This window comes from Atractosteus spatula, chromosome 5 (genome assembly GCF_055471065.1).
Source record: "Atractosteus spatula isolate fAtrSpa1 chromosome 5, fAtrSpa1.hap1, whole genome shotgun sequence".
Lineage (NCBI taxonomy): Eukaryota > Metazoa > Chordata > Actinopteri > Semionotiformes > Lepisosteidae > Atractosteus > Atractosteus spatula.
The window spans coordinates 64527417-64544427 of record NC_142710.1 but is presented as its reverse complement, the minus strand read 5'-3'; the positions used below and the strand labels follow the sequence as shown (position 1 = coordinate 64544427).

The 17011-nt window shown below is 49.0% G+C and overlaps 1 protein-coding gene across 2 annotated transcripts; it reads left to right on the top strand.

Moving 5' to 3' along the window:
• The first annotated feature begins 2584 nt into the window (after positions 1-2584).
• Positions 2585-15490, top strand: hyal2b (hyaluronidase 2b). Of its 2 annotated transcripts, none has more exons than XM_088917735.1 (4): positions 2585-2678; positions 7849-8852; positions 12630-12719; positions 13061-15490. In XM_088917735.1, the coding sequence occupies exons 2-4, from the start codon at positions 7917-7919 to the stop codon at positions 13451-13453; spliced, it is 1419 nt and encodes a 472-aa protein (XP_088773861.1). In that variant the 5' UTR covers positions 2585-2678; positions 7849-7916; the 3' UTR covers positions 13454-15490. The 2 variants fall into 2 exon arrangements, with proteins under 2 accessions (XP_088773861.1, XP_088773860.1); XM_088917734.1 differs by lacking the exon at positions 2585-2678 and adding an exon at positions 6486-6841.
• The last annotated feature ends 1521 nt before the right edge of the window (positions 15491-17011 follow it).

Here is a 17011-nt window from a genome sequence, read left to right as displayed (position 1 = left end):
GGTTGAGGTGTTAGCATAGTGAGATATCCTGCTTATAGCCAGCAGTTATAGGCACTGTCCTTTGAATAAGACATAAAACTGAGGTCCTGACTCTCATTAAAAATCCCAGGGCATTTTTCAAAAAGAGGTGGAGTGTTACCCCGGCGTCCTGGCCAAAATTCCCCCCTGGCCTTTACTGGTCACGGCCTCCTAATAATCCCCATCTCTGAACTGGCTTCACCTCCACGCTGAGAGCTGGTGTGTGGGGAGCGCACTGGTGCACTCTGGCTGCTGTCACATCATCCAGGTGGGGCCTACGCACTGGTGGCAGAGGTGGGGGGGAGTCCCCCTTACCTGTAAAGCGCTTTGAATATTAATAATCCACATCTGTGAACTGGCTTCATCATTCTGCTCCCTCCCACCTCTGCCACAGGATTTGGACTCAATACACCCGGCTTCCTCCAGGACTGTTCCCCTCGTTTCCGTCGGCCATCCGTGTTCCTCCCCCTGCCGACCCCCCGGCCTGGATATCCTGTGAGCTGTGGAAACTGTGACCAGGGTGGATCGCAGGCATGATGGGGGTGGAAAAACGGACGGGCCACTTTACCTCATTCTGCCCTTATCGCCGACACGGGGGGAAACATCAGTTGTGTGCTTTTCAATTATAATAATAATAATAATAATAATAATAATTCTTCCTTAAATATATACTGTTCTGGACTCTCCACTCAAAGTGCTTTACAGATCATGGGGATCCCCTCCACCCCCACCAGTGTGTACCCCCACCTGGATGATGCTCCAGTCCGCTCCCCACACACCAGCTCTCAGTGGGGAGGAGAGCAGAGTGATGAAGCCAGTTCAAACCCTTCTAGTGCCCTAGCTGCTCCTTATTCATTTTAAAAACCCCACTTTAAGAGCTGCAGAATTCCTGGTCGCTGGGCTTTAAAATGTAACACTCTGAATTATGAGCCGAGTGCACAGGGCTGCTGGAATGTGAGACCTTGAGTGTGTCTGGAGTTTGAATGAAACTCGGTCCCAGCTTGCTTCGGGACCGTCGGATTCCCATTAACGTAAGAATGTGGGAGACGCAGCTGGAGGTCAGAAGGTCGACGGCCACTGCCACCAGTGCAGCCAGGCGCGCGTTTTCTCTGGCCCGCCCTGTTCCTTGGCCTGCTCTGAAAGCAGGCTTGGCGGGAGGCCGTCCTCTCAGCGCCCTCTGGAGCGATTCGATTGATTCTGCGCGAACGCCTGGTCGATTTTATTGACTCTCACGCCCCCCACACACACACACACACACACACACAATCTTGCCTGGGGATTGCAGGTTCCACGCTGGCTTTTTACCAGCCTCCCATCCTGCTCGGAGTCCTGCAAAAGCTACGGAACGCTGACTTTTATTTCCACAGAGCTGCTGCTGCTGCTGCTGCTGCAGCTGAGGCTGGAGTTTTACAGTATGTGTTCAAGCGTTTTGGATGCAGCTCCAAGAAACAGACAGGCTCACACTGGCCTCTTTCTCGCTGACTGATAGAAAAGGCTCGTGACTCTTGGGGCATCTTCGGTCCCATTATGAGCAGCAAACTCCCAGGCCTTCCACTGTTGTTCAATTTGCAGGTATTTAGGACAACAAAAACATTACATTTTGCACAATTGGCCCTCATCAAGTCACAAATCTAAGCCAGTGCCTACCTTCTATTTTGTAGGGCTGTTTTGCAGGGAGGACCATGTATCTTCACATTCTTATAAATAAAATTCATATGTGCTTCATTTCTAAAATAATCTCAGAACAGAACCATCCATTAAGGTATATTTCTTTTAACCTCCTGCCTTACCACAAGCAAAAAAATAATATATGACACTGAAATCAGTTTGTATATTTTTCCTTACCTAACTTCTACTCTGCACCAGAGCTAGACTGATTCAGGTTTGCTGCTTCAGCATGGAAACCTTTTTAGAAGCTCTCTTCGGTAATTCACTAGAAAAGAGGAGGAGATTAACCAGGATTCTAAAGCGCTTTTTCCAGAAATGACCCCAGTCTAAATCCTTCCTTCAAAAGAGGCAGGTGCAGAGTCAGCCTGGAGCCGAACAAGACTTCGCTACTTCTCTTCCTTAAGCTCTCTTACGGACTTGCAGAGGGTCGAAACACAAAACACAAAGCACGTGTGCTACAGTTCCCTTCCGCCCAACCAAAACTGACTCACTGCCGATCCCGATTCCGGGCGTTTTCTTCCTAGTAGCTGGCACCTGGAAAGGAGAACGACCAGTAACGGAGGAAATCGAGGATCAATAATGCAAGGGCCGGGCAGGGGAGTGCCATCTTGGCTCTCCGACGAGTCCGGTGTCGTTCTGTATGTCTGCCAGGCTGGGGGAGACCGGCAGCTCCCCTCTTTCGCTGACTTCCTGTTCTCCTCTAATGGCAGGAAGGCGAGCAGAGGCAGGAGGAAGGGTGTCGCTGGAGGGCAGGAAGAGGGACAGGGAGAGGAAGGGTTACAGAAGGGTAGAGGGGACTTACTAGAAGTGTCATTCCCCCCTGCGGACATTCAGCCGTGGGATTCTTCATGCGGTGCATTCAAGACACAGAGCACATGGTTTAAAAGCTTCTGTTTGATACGTGTGGGATTCGTTTACGTTGAGAGTGGATTGGAATAGTGCCGGGGCTCCAGGAGGCCTTCTAAGAAGAGGAGGTTTTGGCTTCTGTCAGGGTAAGTAGTCGTCTTCTAAATGAGCTGAGCAGTGAAAGAAACCTATTGCTGTGTTCATGCATGGGGGAAAATATCCAGGTTTGAGATACTGGGTAAGTAGTTTGGGTGTCGGTTTGCTCAATCCTTTTGAGAATGACCATAATAAGCTCCTGAGACTATGTCGCGTGAACCCCCAAATCACCTCATCGGCGAGAGAGCTGATTGGGGCATGGGGGACGAGGTGATCGAACACCTGAGCAGCCCGCATGCTCCGCTAATCAAGAAGAAGGTGCCTTTGGTGCCACTGGGGTGCTGGAGAAACATCCCGTGTTGAGTCAGATCGTCTCTAGGGATGAGTCACGAGCTTGTGCAGACCACCATGACGGATGTCGGTGAGGGCGATGCAGGTGTTCTGAACGGGGGTCTCGTGTGTGAAAGACCAGTCTAGGGAGGGGTCCGTGTTGCGATGGGCGCATGGGCAGGAGTGTCTAGTCCCTACTGATTGATTGATGGCAGCCTGACTGCACGGCGCTACATTGATCCAGTCCTGGGAGCCCACTCGCGGCCCCTCCTGTGGGCTCATCCCGAAGTGACAACATGTCCTCGTTCTGCTGTGGATCGCTGGGGCGCACCAGACATGAGCCCCAGTGAACACTCCTGGGATGAGCTGGGATGACACGTGGCACCTAGGGCTCAGAGACCGGCGAACAGGCACAGGCCTGTACAGGCTCTAACAGAGGGAAGACACAGAATCCCATCAGACAGTATCTGCAACCTGCTGGAAAGCCAGTGTGACACAGAGGTGCAGACTGTCTACTAGCCTGTGACTTTGACAACAGACCTCCCGTCGATCAGCACTGCCAATTACAAATGTTCATCAGCATAATGAATTTGCCCACGTCATGTGTGTCGAATAAAATTCCACTGCACCTGCTATTGATAGAGGCACTTTCCTCACTGTGCTTTTTCTTTAGGTGATATGTAGTGTCTTCTGATGATCAGCAAATATTTCTGTCTTGTTCCCAGTTGGACTGGGTCGCCCGTGTTTTCATCTTTACATTTAACAACGTTATAATATGTTGCAAAGGAACAAGTAATAGGTTTATTTAATGCTGAAAAGAGAAGAAAGGAAGCACAACGTATGATTCTTTTTCAACATCTGCTCTGGAAAAACAGTAATGCTATTTTATTAAAAGTGACTCATCGTCATCTTGACAGACCCATGAAATACTGACAGAGATCACAGATGTGTGTTTCCATAAACACGGAAAAGACATTTTTTTTTATTCCTATTCATAAAAATACTATGATTTTCCTTCCAGAACTCAAGGCGAGGGTGAACAGAGCCGGAGTTAGGGTGTCCCGTAACGCTGCAAAATTCAGTTTCTGAAATTAACTCTGATGACAGAGGAAACCCATTTGTAACCCGGAGACTTTGAACTTGTTTAAAAAAAAAAATTAGTGTCCTGAACAGCTGCGCTCACCCCAAAAACCAAAAAAAAAAAACCCCAACATGAAAGCTTTCCAGAAACAGGAGAGAAACCCACCACCGTGGCCTTAACTTAAAAGGCATTGCTTCCTTCGCGCCTCCCCGCAAGTCTCTCCAGGCAAGTCGCAGCGCGTAACCGGGGGCAAATGAAAGCAGGTTGCGATTTGCGCAGTGAGGAATACGGAGCGGCACCTCAAAGGCTCCCCAGACGGTGTTGCGGTGGGTGGCGCTCGCTCGTCCCTTCCTGCCGGCCTTGCAGTGGGAACAGTACGACAGTTACATCACCGAGACTTCCTCTCCAAGACGTTTCGGGCGGCGGATTATGCTCAAACGCCCAGGAAGCACCGTTCCGTTCACTTTTTTTGAGTCGGCCCGTTGGCTCCCGCTGTTGATTTTAAATCCGGCTCCGTGAGGTTGAAAGGGATTTTTCCAGGGAGGGGGGGGGGGTCTGAGCTACTGAGGCGGAGAAGGATTTTTTTTTTAAAAGAAAGGGGTTAAAAACGAAAAGTAGCCAGCGATAGCCATCAGAATTCCCCCCCCCATTGTAGACGTTTCCTGGCGGGATGGTGGAGGAAGTGGTGTCGGCTCCCCTCCCGACAGGAAACTGCTTTTCCTTGATTGGGGAGAAAACAGGTGAGTCAGCGCGACAAGGTTCAAAGCAAGCGAAGAGGAGCAAGACGCGAGCGGGGGGGGGAGTTTTTGAGCGACAAGTTGTAACAAGTACTTTTTTTTTACAAGAGGAAAACAGAGCCCATGATCAGACCGAACTGTACTGTCCCAATCCGGAATCTCAAGTGAAACACTCTTGAGAAAAAAAAAATAAAACTCCGAATTCTGAGAGAAGTTGAATTAAATTGTTTTCCAACATCGGTATAATTTGATTGTATGTGACAGATAGCTTAAGAAGGTAAAAACAACAACAACAACAACAACAACAGGATTAATTAACATTCTGCCCCAGGCTAACAAGCGCTGTAATTAGCTATTGCAGGTGTGTGGAGAGCTCTGCGGCTGCAGGAATGAAATGCAACATGTCGACGGGTGTTCGTTTCAAATGTCATCCCCGTAAACCGGAGTGGAATATCCTGTTCTTAGGAAAGCGCTATCCGTTTGACACACCCTTGCCGCGAATGTGCATCTGGTGCACTTTATTTGAAGTACTGCACTGAAATGCATTTCGGAAAAAAAAAAGTTGTGATTCTCCATTTTTGACGCATTTTCACTTTTCGTGAACGTTACGCCCCGGTTCTTTTAACTTTTGTCTGCCACACGAGGTGAGCGACGGTCTGGGGACTTACAGAGAGACTGCAACCTGAAGATGTAATGCGCTTGGCATCTCTCTCTGATCCTCAATTCACTGACCTGTCAAATGCAGCTCACGAGACGGTGTGACCGCACGTGTTGCACCACGCCGGGCGGACAAGCCAGTCTCACTCAAATCACATTTCCTCTTTCATGCTCTCGTAGGCGGAGGTACAACATCCGATCTTAACAGAATCAAATCATGCCGATATTTTCCAGCAGGTGCCACGGGGACGATGATGGTGCGCTATATTATTTTTTTTTTCTCGCAACGCCTCGAGTATTGTGCCCTCTAAAAACCCTTTTACACTTGCCTGTCAGATAATACACACCGCGTTCGTCATATTAAGTTTCTGAAGTTAAATAAATAAGCGTCAGAAACAAATAAGGGAAACGGTTGATTAGTGTGCAGAACATGCAGAGAAACGGCTGCATATGCCGCTTTCTCAAACGGAGTTTTTTTTTTGTTTGCATGTGAATTAGGAATGTGCAGTTAACACGCGCTGGTGGTGAGCGGTTTTCTACAGATGGGGTTTTAAACACGGGTCAAAAGTGTCTGCTGTTGGTCTGTTTTAACAAAAAGAAAAGGCATTCTCGGTTTTTTAATCCAAAAGCACAATCCCGTTTAATCCCTGGCGATTCACTTCCCCCTACCCTGTAACATGATACCGTCATTGTGTTTCCAGCCCTGTGTTACTACAGAGTAACTGCTGTGGGCTCCTTCCTACTGTAAGAACTCGGGCAGCTGCGCTCCAGCGTGCTGTGTGCGGAATAATCTATTCGTAAAAATGGCGGAGGGGGGGTTCGGGTACAGTAGAGAGAGAAATAATTTGAGAATTGATCATATTTAGACTTTGAACTCAGGTGAACGAGTGTGTGCCTTGGACGTGAACAGACGCGATATATGTGGGACGCATAATGTGTCGCGTTTATTTGATACATTCTCACAAGAAGAGTTCTTAGCTCCCCCTCCCCTCATTTTCCCAGTCTAGAAAGTGTCGAAGCTGCTTTTTTTAAGCCATCTGAAGAGCCCCACGCTTAGAAACCTGGAGCTACGCTGAGGCTGCGGGGTGATTTCGTCAAAAAAAAACAGGGATGTGGTTTGGACCGGATCGCCGATCGCGTAAAACAATGAAAGGGAAAAAGAAGAAATTCGAGTAGGGGCTCTTGTGTCTTCCCCGACGAGGAATCATGGTCTGGTAGAAACAACGGAGTTTAATGGGCTGTTCAGTTCTTTAAAGTTGTATTCATGCGTGCCGACTGCTGATCAGCCGACCGGGCGTCTAGGGGGAATTATTCTTAAATCATTCCAGGTCAACTTTTCGTGCGCAGGAATGGTCGTGCTCGCCTGCCCGCCTTTACCTTTAACAAGGTAGCAGCAGCAGTCGGAAAGGTACTGTATCTCGTTTGTTTTCATTTTAGTTGTTTGCGTCCTCAAGTTGTGAGCCGTGATGGTGAAGTTCTACCCTGCGAAACTTTCCCAGTGAGCGGGTTTTGCGTGCGTGTGCGGATCTTTAATTAAATGCACAGAGCTTTTATTTGTATCATCTCTTACAGCGGCGTTGCGAGTAGTCAACCCGAACAGAATCGCACTGGATAGTTCATTGGATCTTTATCCGACTTCTGTGACATGCCACGCTTTGTTCTGTTCAGTTTAAAAAGGGTGTAGATGGGCTCCACTTCAGTGTAATTTATTTTACAGACCTCCAACCGATTTCTGAAGAACTCTTTGGCGCCGCGTTATGCGTGCACAAGTAAACTAAGAATTAGTACACGCGTGACACGGGAGTCTCTGCACTTTTATGGCTTTGTTAACAAATCTGGACGCTTTTTGCAAGCGCTGTACCGCTCAGCAGCTCCGCAAACAATATGAATAGTTGACTTAGAGATAACTACTTCCCACAGTTCTGTACACACTAAACCGTTTTAATATCCAAATGCCAAGTTTTCATTTCGTCATTGACCAGGCTTGTTTTTTTTTTTAAATAAACGTACGTTACTTGGGAAATGAAGTATTTAAATGGAGAGAAAACAATAGGGTATCGTAACGCGGTCTGGCAGACCCACGAGTTCCCGGGCTGTTCAGTACCGTAGTTCTAGTGCAGTGGGCATTTATTTCTCTGTGCACCTGCGTGGCTCCTTCAGGGTGAAGTGTGCACAGCACTGCTCTTCACTTCTGGTCCTGCAGGGCCCCCGTGTCTCCTAGTTTTCACCCCCTGAATCGCGCTGTATCGCCTGTGTCCCCCCCCCCCAGCTCTGTACTCAACGGGAGGTTAAAAAAAACCCGGCTGAACTGCGACCCTCCGGGACGAGGATTCAACATCTCCGCCGTCCCGGCCTGCAGCCTGGTGCTTCTCCCCCCTCCTCTTTTCCATTAACTACAACTTTATTCCTCGACAGAGACCCGAGTACGCCTGGCTCGCTGCACCTCCCCCCCCCCCCCCCCAGCGCCCCCTGTCGGCGAAGCGATGTCCGGCGCCCGCTGCCCGCTGCTCGCCTGCAGCCTCTGGCTGGTGCTGCTCCTGTCGCCGGGCTGCTGCCGCGCCGGGCCCCCGAAGCCCACCCGCCGGCCCTTCCTCTCCAGCAGGGCCCTGCTCCTGGCCTGGAACGCCCCGACGGAGGACTGCCGCCCCCGCTACAGCGTGGACCTCGACCTGGGCCAGTTCGAGATCCGGGCCTCGCCCAACGAGGGCTTCGTGGGGCAGAACCTCACCATCTTCTACAAGGACCGGCTGGGGCTGTACCCCTACTTCGAGAGGAGCGGCCGGGCCGTGAACACGGGGCTGCCCCAGACCTCCAGCCTGGAGGCCCACCTGCAGAAGATGCCCGAGGGCGTGAACAAGTACATCCGGGACCCCAGCGCCAGGGGGCTGGCCGTGATCGACTGGGAGGAGTGGCGCCCCCTGTGGATCCGCAACTGGGACGCCAAGGACGTGTACCGCAGCGTGTCGCGCAACCTGACCGCCAGGAGGAACCCCACCTGGAGCAAGGAGGAGGTGAACAAGGTGGCGCAGCAGGAGTTCGAGGCCTCGGCCAGGGCGTTCATGCTGGGCACCCTGAGGCACGCCAAGCACCTGCGGCCGCACCAGCTCTGGGGCTTCTACCTCTTCCCAGACTGCTACAACCACGACTACAAGAACAGCCTGGAGAACTACACGGGCCGCTGCCCCGACGTGGAGGTCAGCCGCAACGACCAGCTGGCCTGGCTGTGGGCCGAGAGCACGGCTCTCTTCCCCTCCATCTACGTGGGCTCCGTGCTGCGCTCCAGCCCCTTCGGGCGCCAGTTCGTCCGCAACCGCGTGAGGGAGGGCATGAGGCTGGCCCAGGTGGGGGAGGGCCCGGCCCGGCCCGTCTTCGTCTACACCCGCCCCACCTACACCAACGAGATGGAGCTGCTGACGGAGGTGAGCCGTGCCGGGGCAGGATCTGTGCGTGGGTGGGGTGACGAAAGTAAGGCTCTTCGGATGGGTTGTGGCATCTGCGGTGCAGCTGTGAGTGCCGCTGTTCGATTTCCAGCCCTGGCGGGGGCTGTGCCAGTCTGTGTGGAGTTTGCATGTTCTCTGTGCCTCGCTGGGCGGCAGTCCGGGTTGGTTGGTTAGCTGGCTGGCTGCTCGCTCACCTGTCGGGACCAGTGCTGGTGCGTTTCGTCAGGACCTGAATCATGGAGTACTTGGCGGGTCTTGAACGATGGGGCAGAGAAGAGTGACGTCCAAAAAGCGAGGAGACTGTTCTCAGGAAACAGTGAGGAGAGCATAATATTGAGTCAATTATTATGATTGTTATTTTACATGGCATCTTGAAACAGAAAGCCTAAAAAGCTCTCCCTCCCCCCCCCCCCCAAAAAAAAAAACAATGAGGGAAAAATATAACAACCAAACAGTAAAAGACAAAAAGGTTTTCAATGAGGATATAAACAGTATTGACCTCCGTGTCCTCCTACAGCCTGTGGAGGCTGTGAAGCTGTGTGGGTGGGGTGAGCTGTCTTGACAGTTCACAGCTTCAGGTCCTGCCGAGTTAAACACCTCAGATCTCCAGCAGGGTCATAGATGTCACTGTGGCCATTGAGTTCAATTGGTTCTCTTGGGGGTACAACTTTAGCATTTGGGGGTAAAAGCCCTGGGTAGGAAATACCCTCCACAAAGGGACATGTTGGAAGACGCAGTCAAACCTAACCTGCAGGTCTTTGGAAGGTGGGAGGAAACCAGAGCTCCCAGCAAAAAAAAAACAACTTTGAAAAACATGCAGACTCCGCATAGACAGGCACTCTGGCCTAGAATCGACCCCAGGAGCCTGGAGCTGTGAGGCAGTGTTAATCACCATGTCCCACAGTGCCTCTGGCTAGGCCTGGAGGGCAGCTCGGAGAGTCCTCTGTTTAGCAGGAAAAGGGTGTGTGTTGTCAAATTAATTCTGAAGGTCAGTTTTAAGGGTTGTAAAGTACAGTCATTTCCAAAATATCCACGGCAGTTAAAAGGAGATGACGTGATGCACAGTTTATGCACTTCTTATCAGTACTGCTTTCCTAATGTGAGGAGGGATGGGGCAACTTCCTTGTCAATCTCTGTAATACGTTTTTAAAGAGTGAACAAGCAGCTGCTCAGGAGGTGCTGGTAAATCCAGGCATTGGAGCAAGCCAGCGGCGTTGTCCCCCACCTGTCTGTGTTCTGGCACTGTTCACTGTGCACGTATCGTAAGTTCGTGTATCAGGTTTCGCACACCTGCCCCATTGCACAATTCCCAGCTGAAGGAGGACACATTGCGCTGACTCACTGGTCCAGACTCAGGCCCTTATCGACTCTTGCAGCGGGGTATAACAGCAGAGCTTTCATGCATGCGCAAACCACAGTGCGCATTGGGATAAAAATATGAAAAAAACTGTTGTTCTCTGTTGTTCTCTCCCCTAGCGTCTCTGTAGACATCGTTTTTTAAGTTCCAAATGGCATGGCCTGCAGGTTTGAGAGAATATCACGAGGTTTTGGTAGCGCAAACTAATGCTGGAGCAAGACGGCACCTGAAAGTGGAGAAACGGCTCTGGCGTGGGAGCTGGTGCTGGAGGGGGTCTGTCCAGCTCAGCTGCCCTCCTCCTGGTGTCCAGCCAGCCTGTCTTTCACTGAAGAGCAGGCTCATAAAAAAACAAACTCCACGCTTGCTTTCCAGCTGAACTTACTTTTTTCGGGCCTCCTAGACTGGAAGGGGGATGTAGGGGGGTTATAAAGGAACTTTAATTCATTTTTCATTTTTCAGTATTTGGATTTCAGGAGCTGTTTTTATTTCATATTTATCCTCCTGGCAGGACAGAATTCCAGGCCAAGCAGGCTCAGAGGGGCAGGCGCCATTAACTGGAATTGATACAGCAGAAAAGGCTCAAGGGGCAGGTCTACCTTATTTCTAAGTATAGAATTGCGAAAACTGGGCCTTATCTGTGGCCCAGACAGCCAAGGACAAGGCTGCATTTAAATCTGAGACCTCATTACCTTGTGACAGCTGTGTAGTAATGTGTAATCTTTTCACTGTTATTTATTCACTTGACTGCTTTCTTCTTAACATTCTGAAAAAAACGAAATCTTTCGCATCCCCACCCTTCGTCGGTTTTTCCTGATTTCTGGAATTTTAATTGGAACACCCCAGGACTGGACCCAGTGGAAAAAGCAGATGTAGGGAGTGAAATGTTTTAGATGTTATTGTTGGGAGAAGAAAATAATGAGGGTTGAGCTCCTGAATCGCACATCAGGAATTTTTCGACCATCAGTATCACAAAAAAAACATCCTCGATAAAATAAAGACCTTTTGTTGTTCTTCCTGCCTCTGTGTTTTTCCATTAGATTATCTGTTGAAATAGGAAGGAAAGGATAAATTGCTGATCTCATCATAAAATGGGATTTTTCCACTGAACAGTGTCGGTGGTGAAAGTCTGCTCGAAGAAACGTGTTAAACCTGCATTTAATTTCACTTCTAAATGAGCCACAGTTGTGAAGTCGTATTTATTTCGTGACTGTGAAATAAGGATCTGAGCCACACTGTAATCTGGGTTCGGTTTATTGCTTCTTTTTTGTGTGTTTTGTTTCCTTTTAAACTAACAGGGTCCTCTTACGTGGTTATTAGTTAGGGACTGACCAGCTGATGAAGTATGAGATCAGAGGCAGGCAGAGAATATTTTCTTAAATTCACGTCTGCTTTTCTGTGCAGGCTGGAGCGGGGGGCACATCTCACCAGCCCCTTCAACCGAGGGGGGGGGGGGGGGCATCAGCCAGGCCTTTTGCAGAGTTTTCTTTCCCTTTTCAGCTCTGGGAAAAACGTCTGGCTTCAGGAATGCCCATTCTGGGCCTCGTTTGTGTATCGTTCTTGTTTTCTTCTTCAGGTGCATTGATATATTCTGCATTCCTCTTATGCTGTGAACAAGGACTGATGCATGTAACACGTTTTGTAGGTGTCTTTTCCAGGCTTTCTTCAAGTTGAGCAGTTCTTTAAGCTGATTGTGCCATCTTTATGTCACCTATTAGGCTTCCAGATCTCTTAATGCCATTCAGCATGTATGATGTAACTACTGAAAATACCGCATGCGTGTTGAAACCAGTAACATTTGCAAAACCGTTGTGTTTTCAGTGCTTCTCGGCGCACGTTATCTGTCGTCCTTCAGATTAGTTAACCCTTGCCCTCATAGGTCAGTTCATGTCACAGGGATCTCTGTATCAGTGACTAGAGACAAGTCTCCTGTGTCTGGCGTTCATAACCTCCTGAGCCCTTAATGACTTAATTGAATAAGAATATTTGAAGGGTCACGAACAAGAGCATTCAGCCTGTTTTGTTAATTAGGGGCTAATGGATCCCAGGATCTCACCCAGCCATGTCTTGGAAGAAGCCAGGGTTTTCGGCTTCAACAGCAAGGCTGGGCGCCTTGTTCCAGTCCCCCACCACCTTTGGCGTAAAGAAGCGCATCCCGTTCTCAGTTTGCATTACCACTGCTGCACCTGAAAACCCGTTGGATTGACTTCGTCAGGACCTTGGGGGATTTTCATCACTTGCATCCAGTCCCATCGTACTGGAGCCAGTGATTGAACTGGTTGGCGTTCCAGTGAGGTTTTGCAGGGAACTGGGACACCCAGTGCGGTGGCAGAGGCGAGTAGCCCTTCTGTAGAAGGAGTTTGTTGTGTGAGCTGAACACGAGGGCCTTTGTTTCTCGACAGATGGACCTCGTCTCCACTATAGGGGAGAGCGTGGCTCTGGGAGTGGCGGGAATCATCTTTTGGGGAGACTCGACCTACGCCAGCAGCGTTGTAAGTGATGCATCTCTTTACTGGGGAGGGAAAACCTGGACCGGCCTCATCGTGTGCATCTTATTGCCTTGGTAACTAACCCACTTTACAGCCATGATGTGGTTTAAGCAAAAACTCTGACCACAGCGTTTTGTTTTTTTCCCAGCGGTTTTGGAAGTGTGCTAGCCTTACTCTTCTTTCAAATCTCCTAGAAGGCAAAAACCCTCTGTACCAAATAACGGAGACCTTGTGTGTACAATAGGAGAGAAACCGAATAAAAGGAGTGTCACTGTGTTAACTGTGTTAAGCCCACTTTTCGGAGCAGTTGCAAACACAACTGGATTCCTGCTGTGTGTTCACAGGCCAACTGCAACACGCTAAATGAATACCTGCGGGGGGCGCTAGGGCGGTACCTGGTGAACGTGTCGACGGCAGCAGAGCAGTGCAGCAAGGCGAGGTGCAGCGCTCAGGGCCGCTGCCTGCGCCGCAACCCCAACACGGACACCTACCTGCACCTCAGCCCGCAGAGCTTCAGCATCCAGCGGGAGGGAGGCAGACTGCAGGCGCGGGGGCTCCTGACCGCGGGCGAGCGGGACTTCTTCCAGCGGGAGTTCCAGTGCCAGTGCTACAGCGGGCACAGGGGCGAGTCCTGCGCGCAGAGAGAGGCGGGGGAAGGGAGCGGCACCGCCCCGGGCCTGCGGACCGCCGTGAGCAGTGTCCTGCCCACCCTCGCCCTCCTGCGGCTCATGCTCTAAGTGCGAAGGCCGTCTCTCACCGGACACTGGCGCTCATGCTGTGCGTGGGGTGGGGGGAGAAGGACAGTGCTCTCCCTCCTGGGAGGTGGAAGGGAGCAGAGTGGCACCGGTTCTGTAGTCTGTGGGCAGGCAAGGCCACAGGCGGAGCTGAACGGAGTGCCGGGTCGCCAGACCTGTTTAAAAAACAAGAAGTCTGTGTGAATTGCCGACTGTGTCCCAAAGAGCTGTGCGTGAGAGTGCCGTTGTTTCCTGAAATCTTGCTTACAGATTTCCTGTGCATTTGACATTTGTGCAGCTGCACGCACTGTTTTGGTGTTCCAGTCTGCCCCCAGAGCACAGTGGTTCGCTGGCTTCCCTACAGAAAGCCAGCTTGCTAGTTTTCTGCTATTAGAAGTGACAGCTTGGTGTGTTCAAACAAGATGAATAAAGGGGAACCAAGATGCATCAGTTGCCTTTTTTTTAGCGGCTGTTGGGTTAGACTGATGCTTTAGGTGAAAGTAGCCTTTCATCTGTGTCTTTGAGCTTTCTGGAAGTGTGCTCTGTTCTGGTGATTCTCGGCCCTGGTCACTCCAGTACCAGATCTGAGAATCACACCACCATTTTCCAGATTGGCCTCCTGTCTAATCCAGGTGTAAGTGTTCATTCCTTCATGTCTTAAGACTCCATTCCCAGTTCCTGTAGACCCCCACTCTTTTCCCTGCCTTCTGTGTCTTTCCCGTTGGTACAGCTACAGCACTGCACAGATACCATTCCACCTCCCCAGTAGTAACTGCTCACGCGATATGTAAGAGCTGTGTTTTTCTGTCCGTGCAGATTCAGGGAATACCAGCACATGTGTGTGGGGCACTCCTCTCTGTGTGTTCAGAAGAAACAGATTATTAGCAATGTGGAGACAAACCTATTGGAAGACCACTCCAGAAACTGGAAAAACCGAGCAGTGCAATTGGAGGTTTTTAATGAAGCTTTCAATTTTTGTCTTAAATTTTCATGATTACCTAAGTGTCATAGACAACTTAGAAATGTTAGGAATTGTAACATCAAGGAATTATTTTAAATCTGATGAGTATTTGATTTTGTAAGTATTGATATTTTGTGGAGCGAAACTGGAACATTAAAATGGATGTATTTGCAAATCTTTCAGTAGAGTATTTGATAGACATCTGTGTAAGCAATATTTATCTGTAGGATAATTCACTGGGTTTGCGACAATAGACATATTAATCAAATTACATGGATAGCCAATGGTATTTACAACCATTTCCTCCATGAGAGTCCCGTGCTAAATGAATCTTAGCTTCATGACTATTTTAGTTTTGTTTTTTAAATCGAGTCAGTCGCTTTCCTTTTTATTTAAAGTGTCGCAGGAAACAATTTCAGCAACAACCTTTGTTTGTAAAGAACTTGATTAGATGGGCAGCGGAAACGTAACAAGGAGATGATGATCCTTTTGAGGGGAATCTTGTGCCAATCTCAAGGCTGTAGATTGGCCTGTTAAAAAAGAGCACAATTGGTAGTGCACCTTGACAATTAGTCTGCAGACTTCAGGTGTCCACTAAGAAGCGTTTGGAAGGTGATTTTCAGCTTCAGTTTATTTAGTCTGTTGTACGCAGGTTCTGTTTCAGTACAGCTGAATATCCAGCTGAGTTTGACATAATTGCATCACATTCCACACTTTTATTTTGTGGTTGTGTGTTGCTCCTAACAATGCTGAAATTGGATAATTCAGAGCCTTGAGACTGAATACTCTGCCACATGTTGCCAAGGAACCAAGATGAAATGGTTCATTCATGAGAAAAATGACAAGTGTGGCTGTGTGTGGCCTGTGCTGAAGTAGTGCCCAAACTCAAACGTTCGTGTTCAATGTCTTAAGCTCTCTCGGGAAGAGTGTTTAAGCCACAAGACTCGTACGAGCCAGGGGACGGTTTGGGTTTTTATTTATAATTTTATTGGGCTGCTCAATCAGTCTTTTTACACATAAACAAAGATGTTCAGTAGCGAAATTCTGATTAATGAACTTTATTAAAATTCCAGATAAGATGGCGTTCATGGTTTGAGCTGTTTTTTTTTTGTTTGTTTCCCTTCTCAGTGGTTGGTCTGTATCTAAGTTTTAATGGATTCTGTTATCTGCTCGTTAATGACTGCTTCTGCAAGGGGTTCAGGTTTAGAGCAGAATTTACTAAGCTGCTCATAATAATGGTACCTGTGTCTAAGAAATCCCTAACCCTCTTCAGGCTGGATCAACAGTCGTAATTATTCATCCCTTGTTAATTTAGCAGTGGTAAACGGAAGGCCAATAATTAGCCATTGCACAGTGGCTTGGTGGTGAGCGCCACTACCACACAGCTCCGGAGTCCTGGGTTCGATTGCTGGAAGTGCCTGTCTGTATGGAGTCTGCATGCTTTTGTCGGGCATTCTGGTTTGCTCCCCTCTCCTGAAGACACACTGGTTACTTCTGATTGACAGCTCTAAACCGTACTGTACCCTGGGGGGGGGGCGTCATATATCAAGGGTTTCTTCCCATTACAGCAGCTTCTTTCTTCTGGGCCTAAGGGCACATTTCTGAGGAGACCCGTTTCCTTGAGTTCCTGTTTCGCTGATTATCTCTTAAAGAATCATTGCAGACATTTTAAAAATCCCTATTAAATTTGTAAACAGTACGTTTTACAAGGTAAGGTTGTTCTCAAGAAGAAGATTCTGAATTAACCGAACTTTGAGATTAACCTAAAGGAATCTAGATTGGGGAGTACCTGTTCCCAAAATTCCTCTGCCGTCCCCAGGCTCAGGAACCCAGCGCTGCCGAGGAACAGAGCCAGATCGTTCTCAAAGCTTTCCTTCCCTGCAGGATTTCTTGTGAACGCAAGACATTAGCGGTGCACGATTTGTCAGGGACAGTGCAGGTATGACAACATGAATTTTTTCTACCTACATGCAGTTCTTTAAAAAAATATTTTGCTGAATATTCTTTACAGAAATGGAGGAAATGTTTGCACTGGAGTAAAAGCTGTGACATCTTCATCTGATGTCTTTGAGAGATGTTGGTTGTGTGTGGGGTGGCCGTTAGCACTGAGGCCTCACAGGTGCAAGACCCTAATTTGGGTTCAGCCCACTGGCTCCTGTCTGTGCGGACTTTGCATGTTCTCCTCGTTTCCTTGTTTTCTTTTTTGCAATGGTACCTACTTTTGGTCATTGTTGTTTCTTTCCAGAAGACAAAATCTCTGTTTACACCAAAACAACATCAGGATGACTTTTGAACCTTCCCTTATCTTGCCACCATGTGTTCTTCATTACACTGAGTATGTTTCTGGGTACCAGAAAGAAATAATCTCCTTCAATTTACCTTCTGCCTGTCGCGGGCTGGAAATGCTCTCCTGCAGGGAAACGAGAGCTCCCAAGTGGGGTTTACTCCTGTACGTGCAATGTACTCCTTCTGCCTGATCTCCTCTTGATTGAGCGGTTCTCACGTAAAACGCTTTCACCTGATTAACCCACCAGATGACTCATGGCAGAATGAACCTACCGGGGTTTGAAAATGGAGTGAAGTTTCACAGGTTACGCATT

What these genes read in the sequence shown, in the direction of transcription:
- hyal2b (XM_088917735.1), top strand. Translation starts at nt 7,917, where the DNA reads ATGTCCGGCGCCCGCTGCCCGCTGCTCGCCTGCAGCCTCTGGCTGGTG. An exon ending in AGATGGAGCTGCTGACGGAG is followed by an intron (nt 8,853 to 12,629) that starts GTGAGCCGTGCC and finishes GTTTCTCGACAG; the next exon opens with ATGGACCTCGTCTCCACTAT. An exon ending in CGACCTACGCCAGCAGCGTT is followed by an intron (nt 12,720 to 13,060) that starts GTAAGTGATGCA and finishes GTGTGTTCACAG; the next exon opens with GCCAACTGCAACACGCTAAA.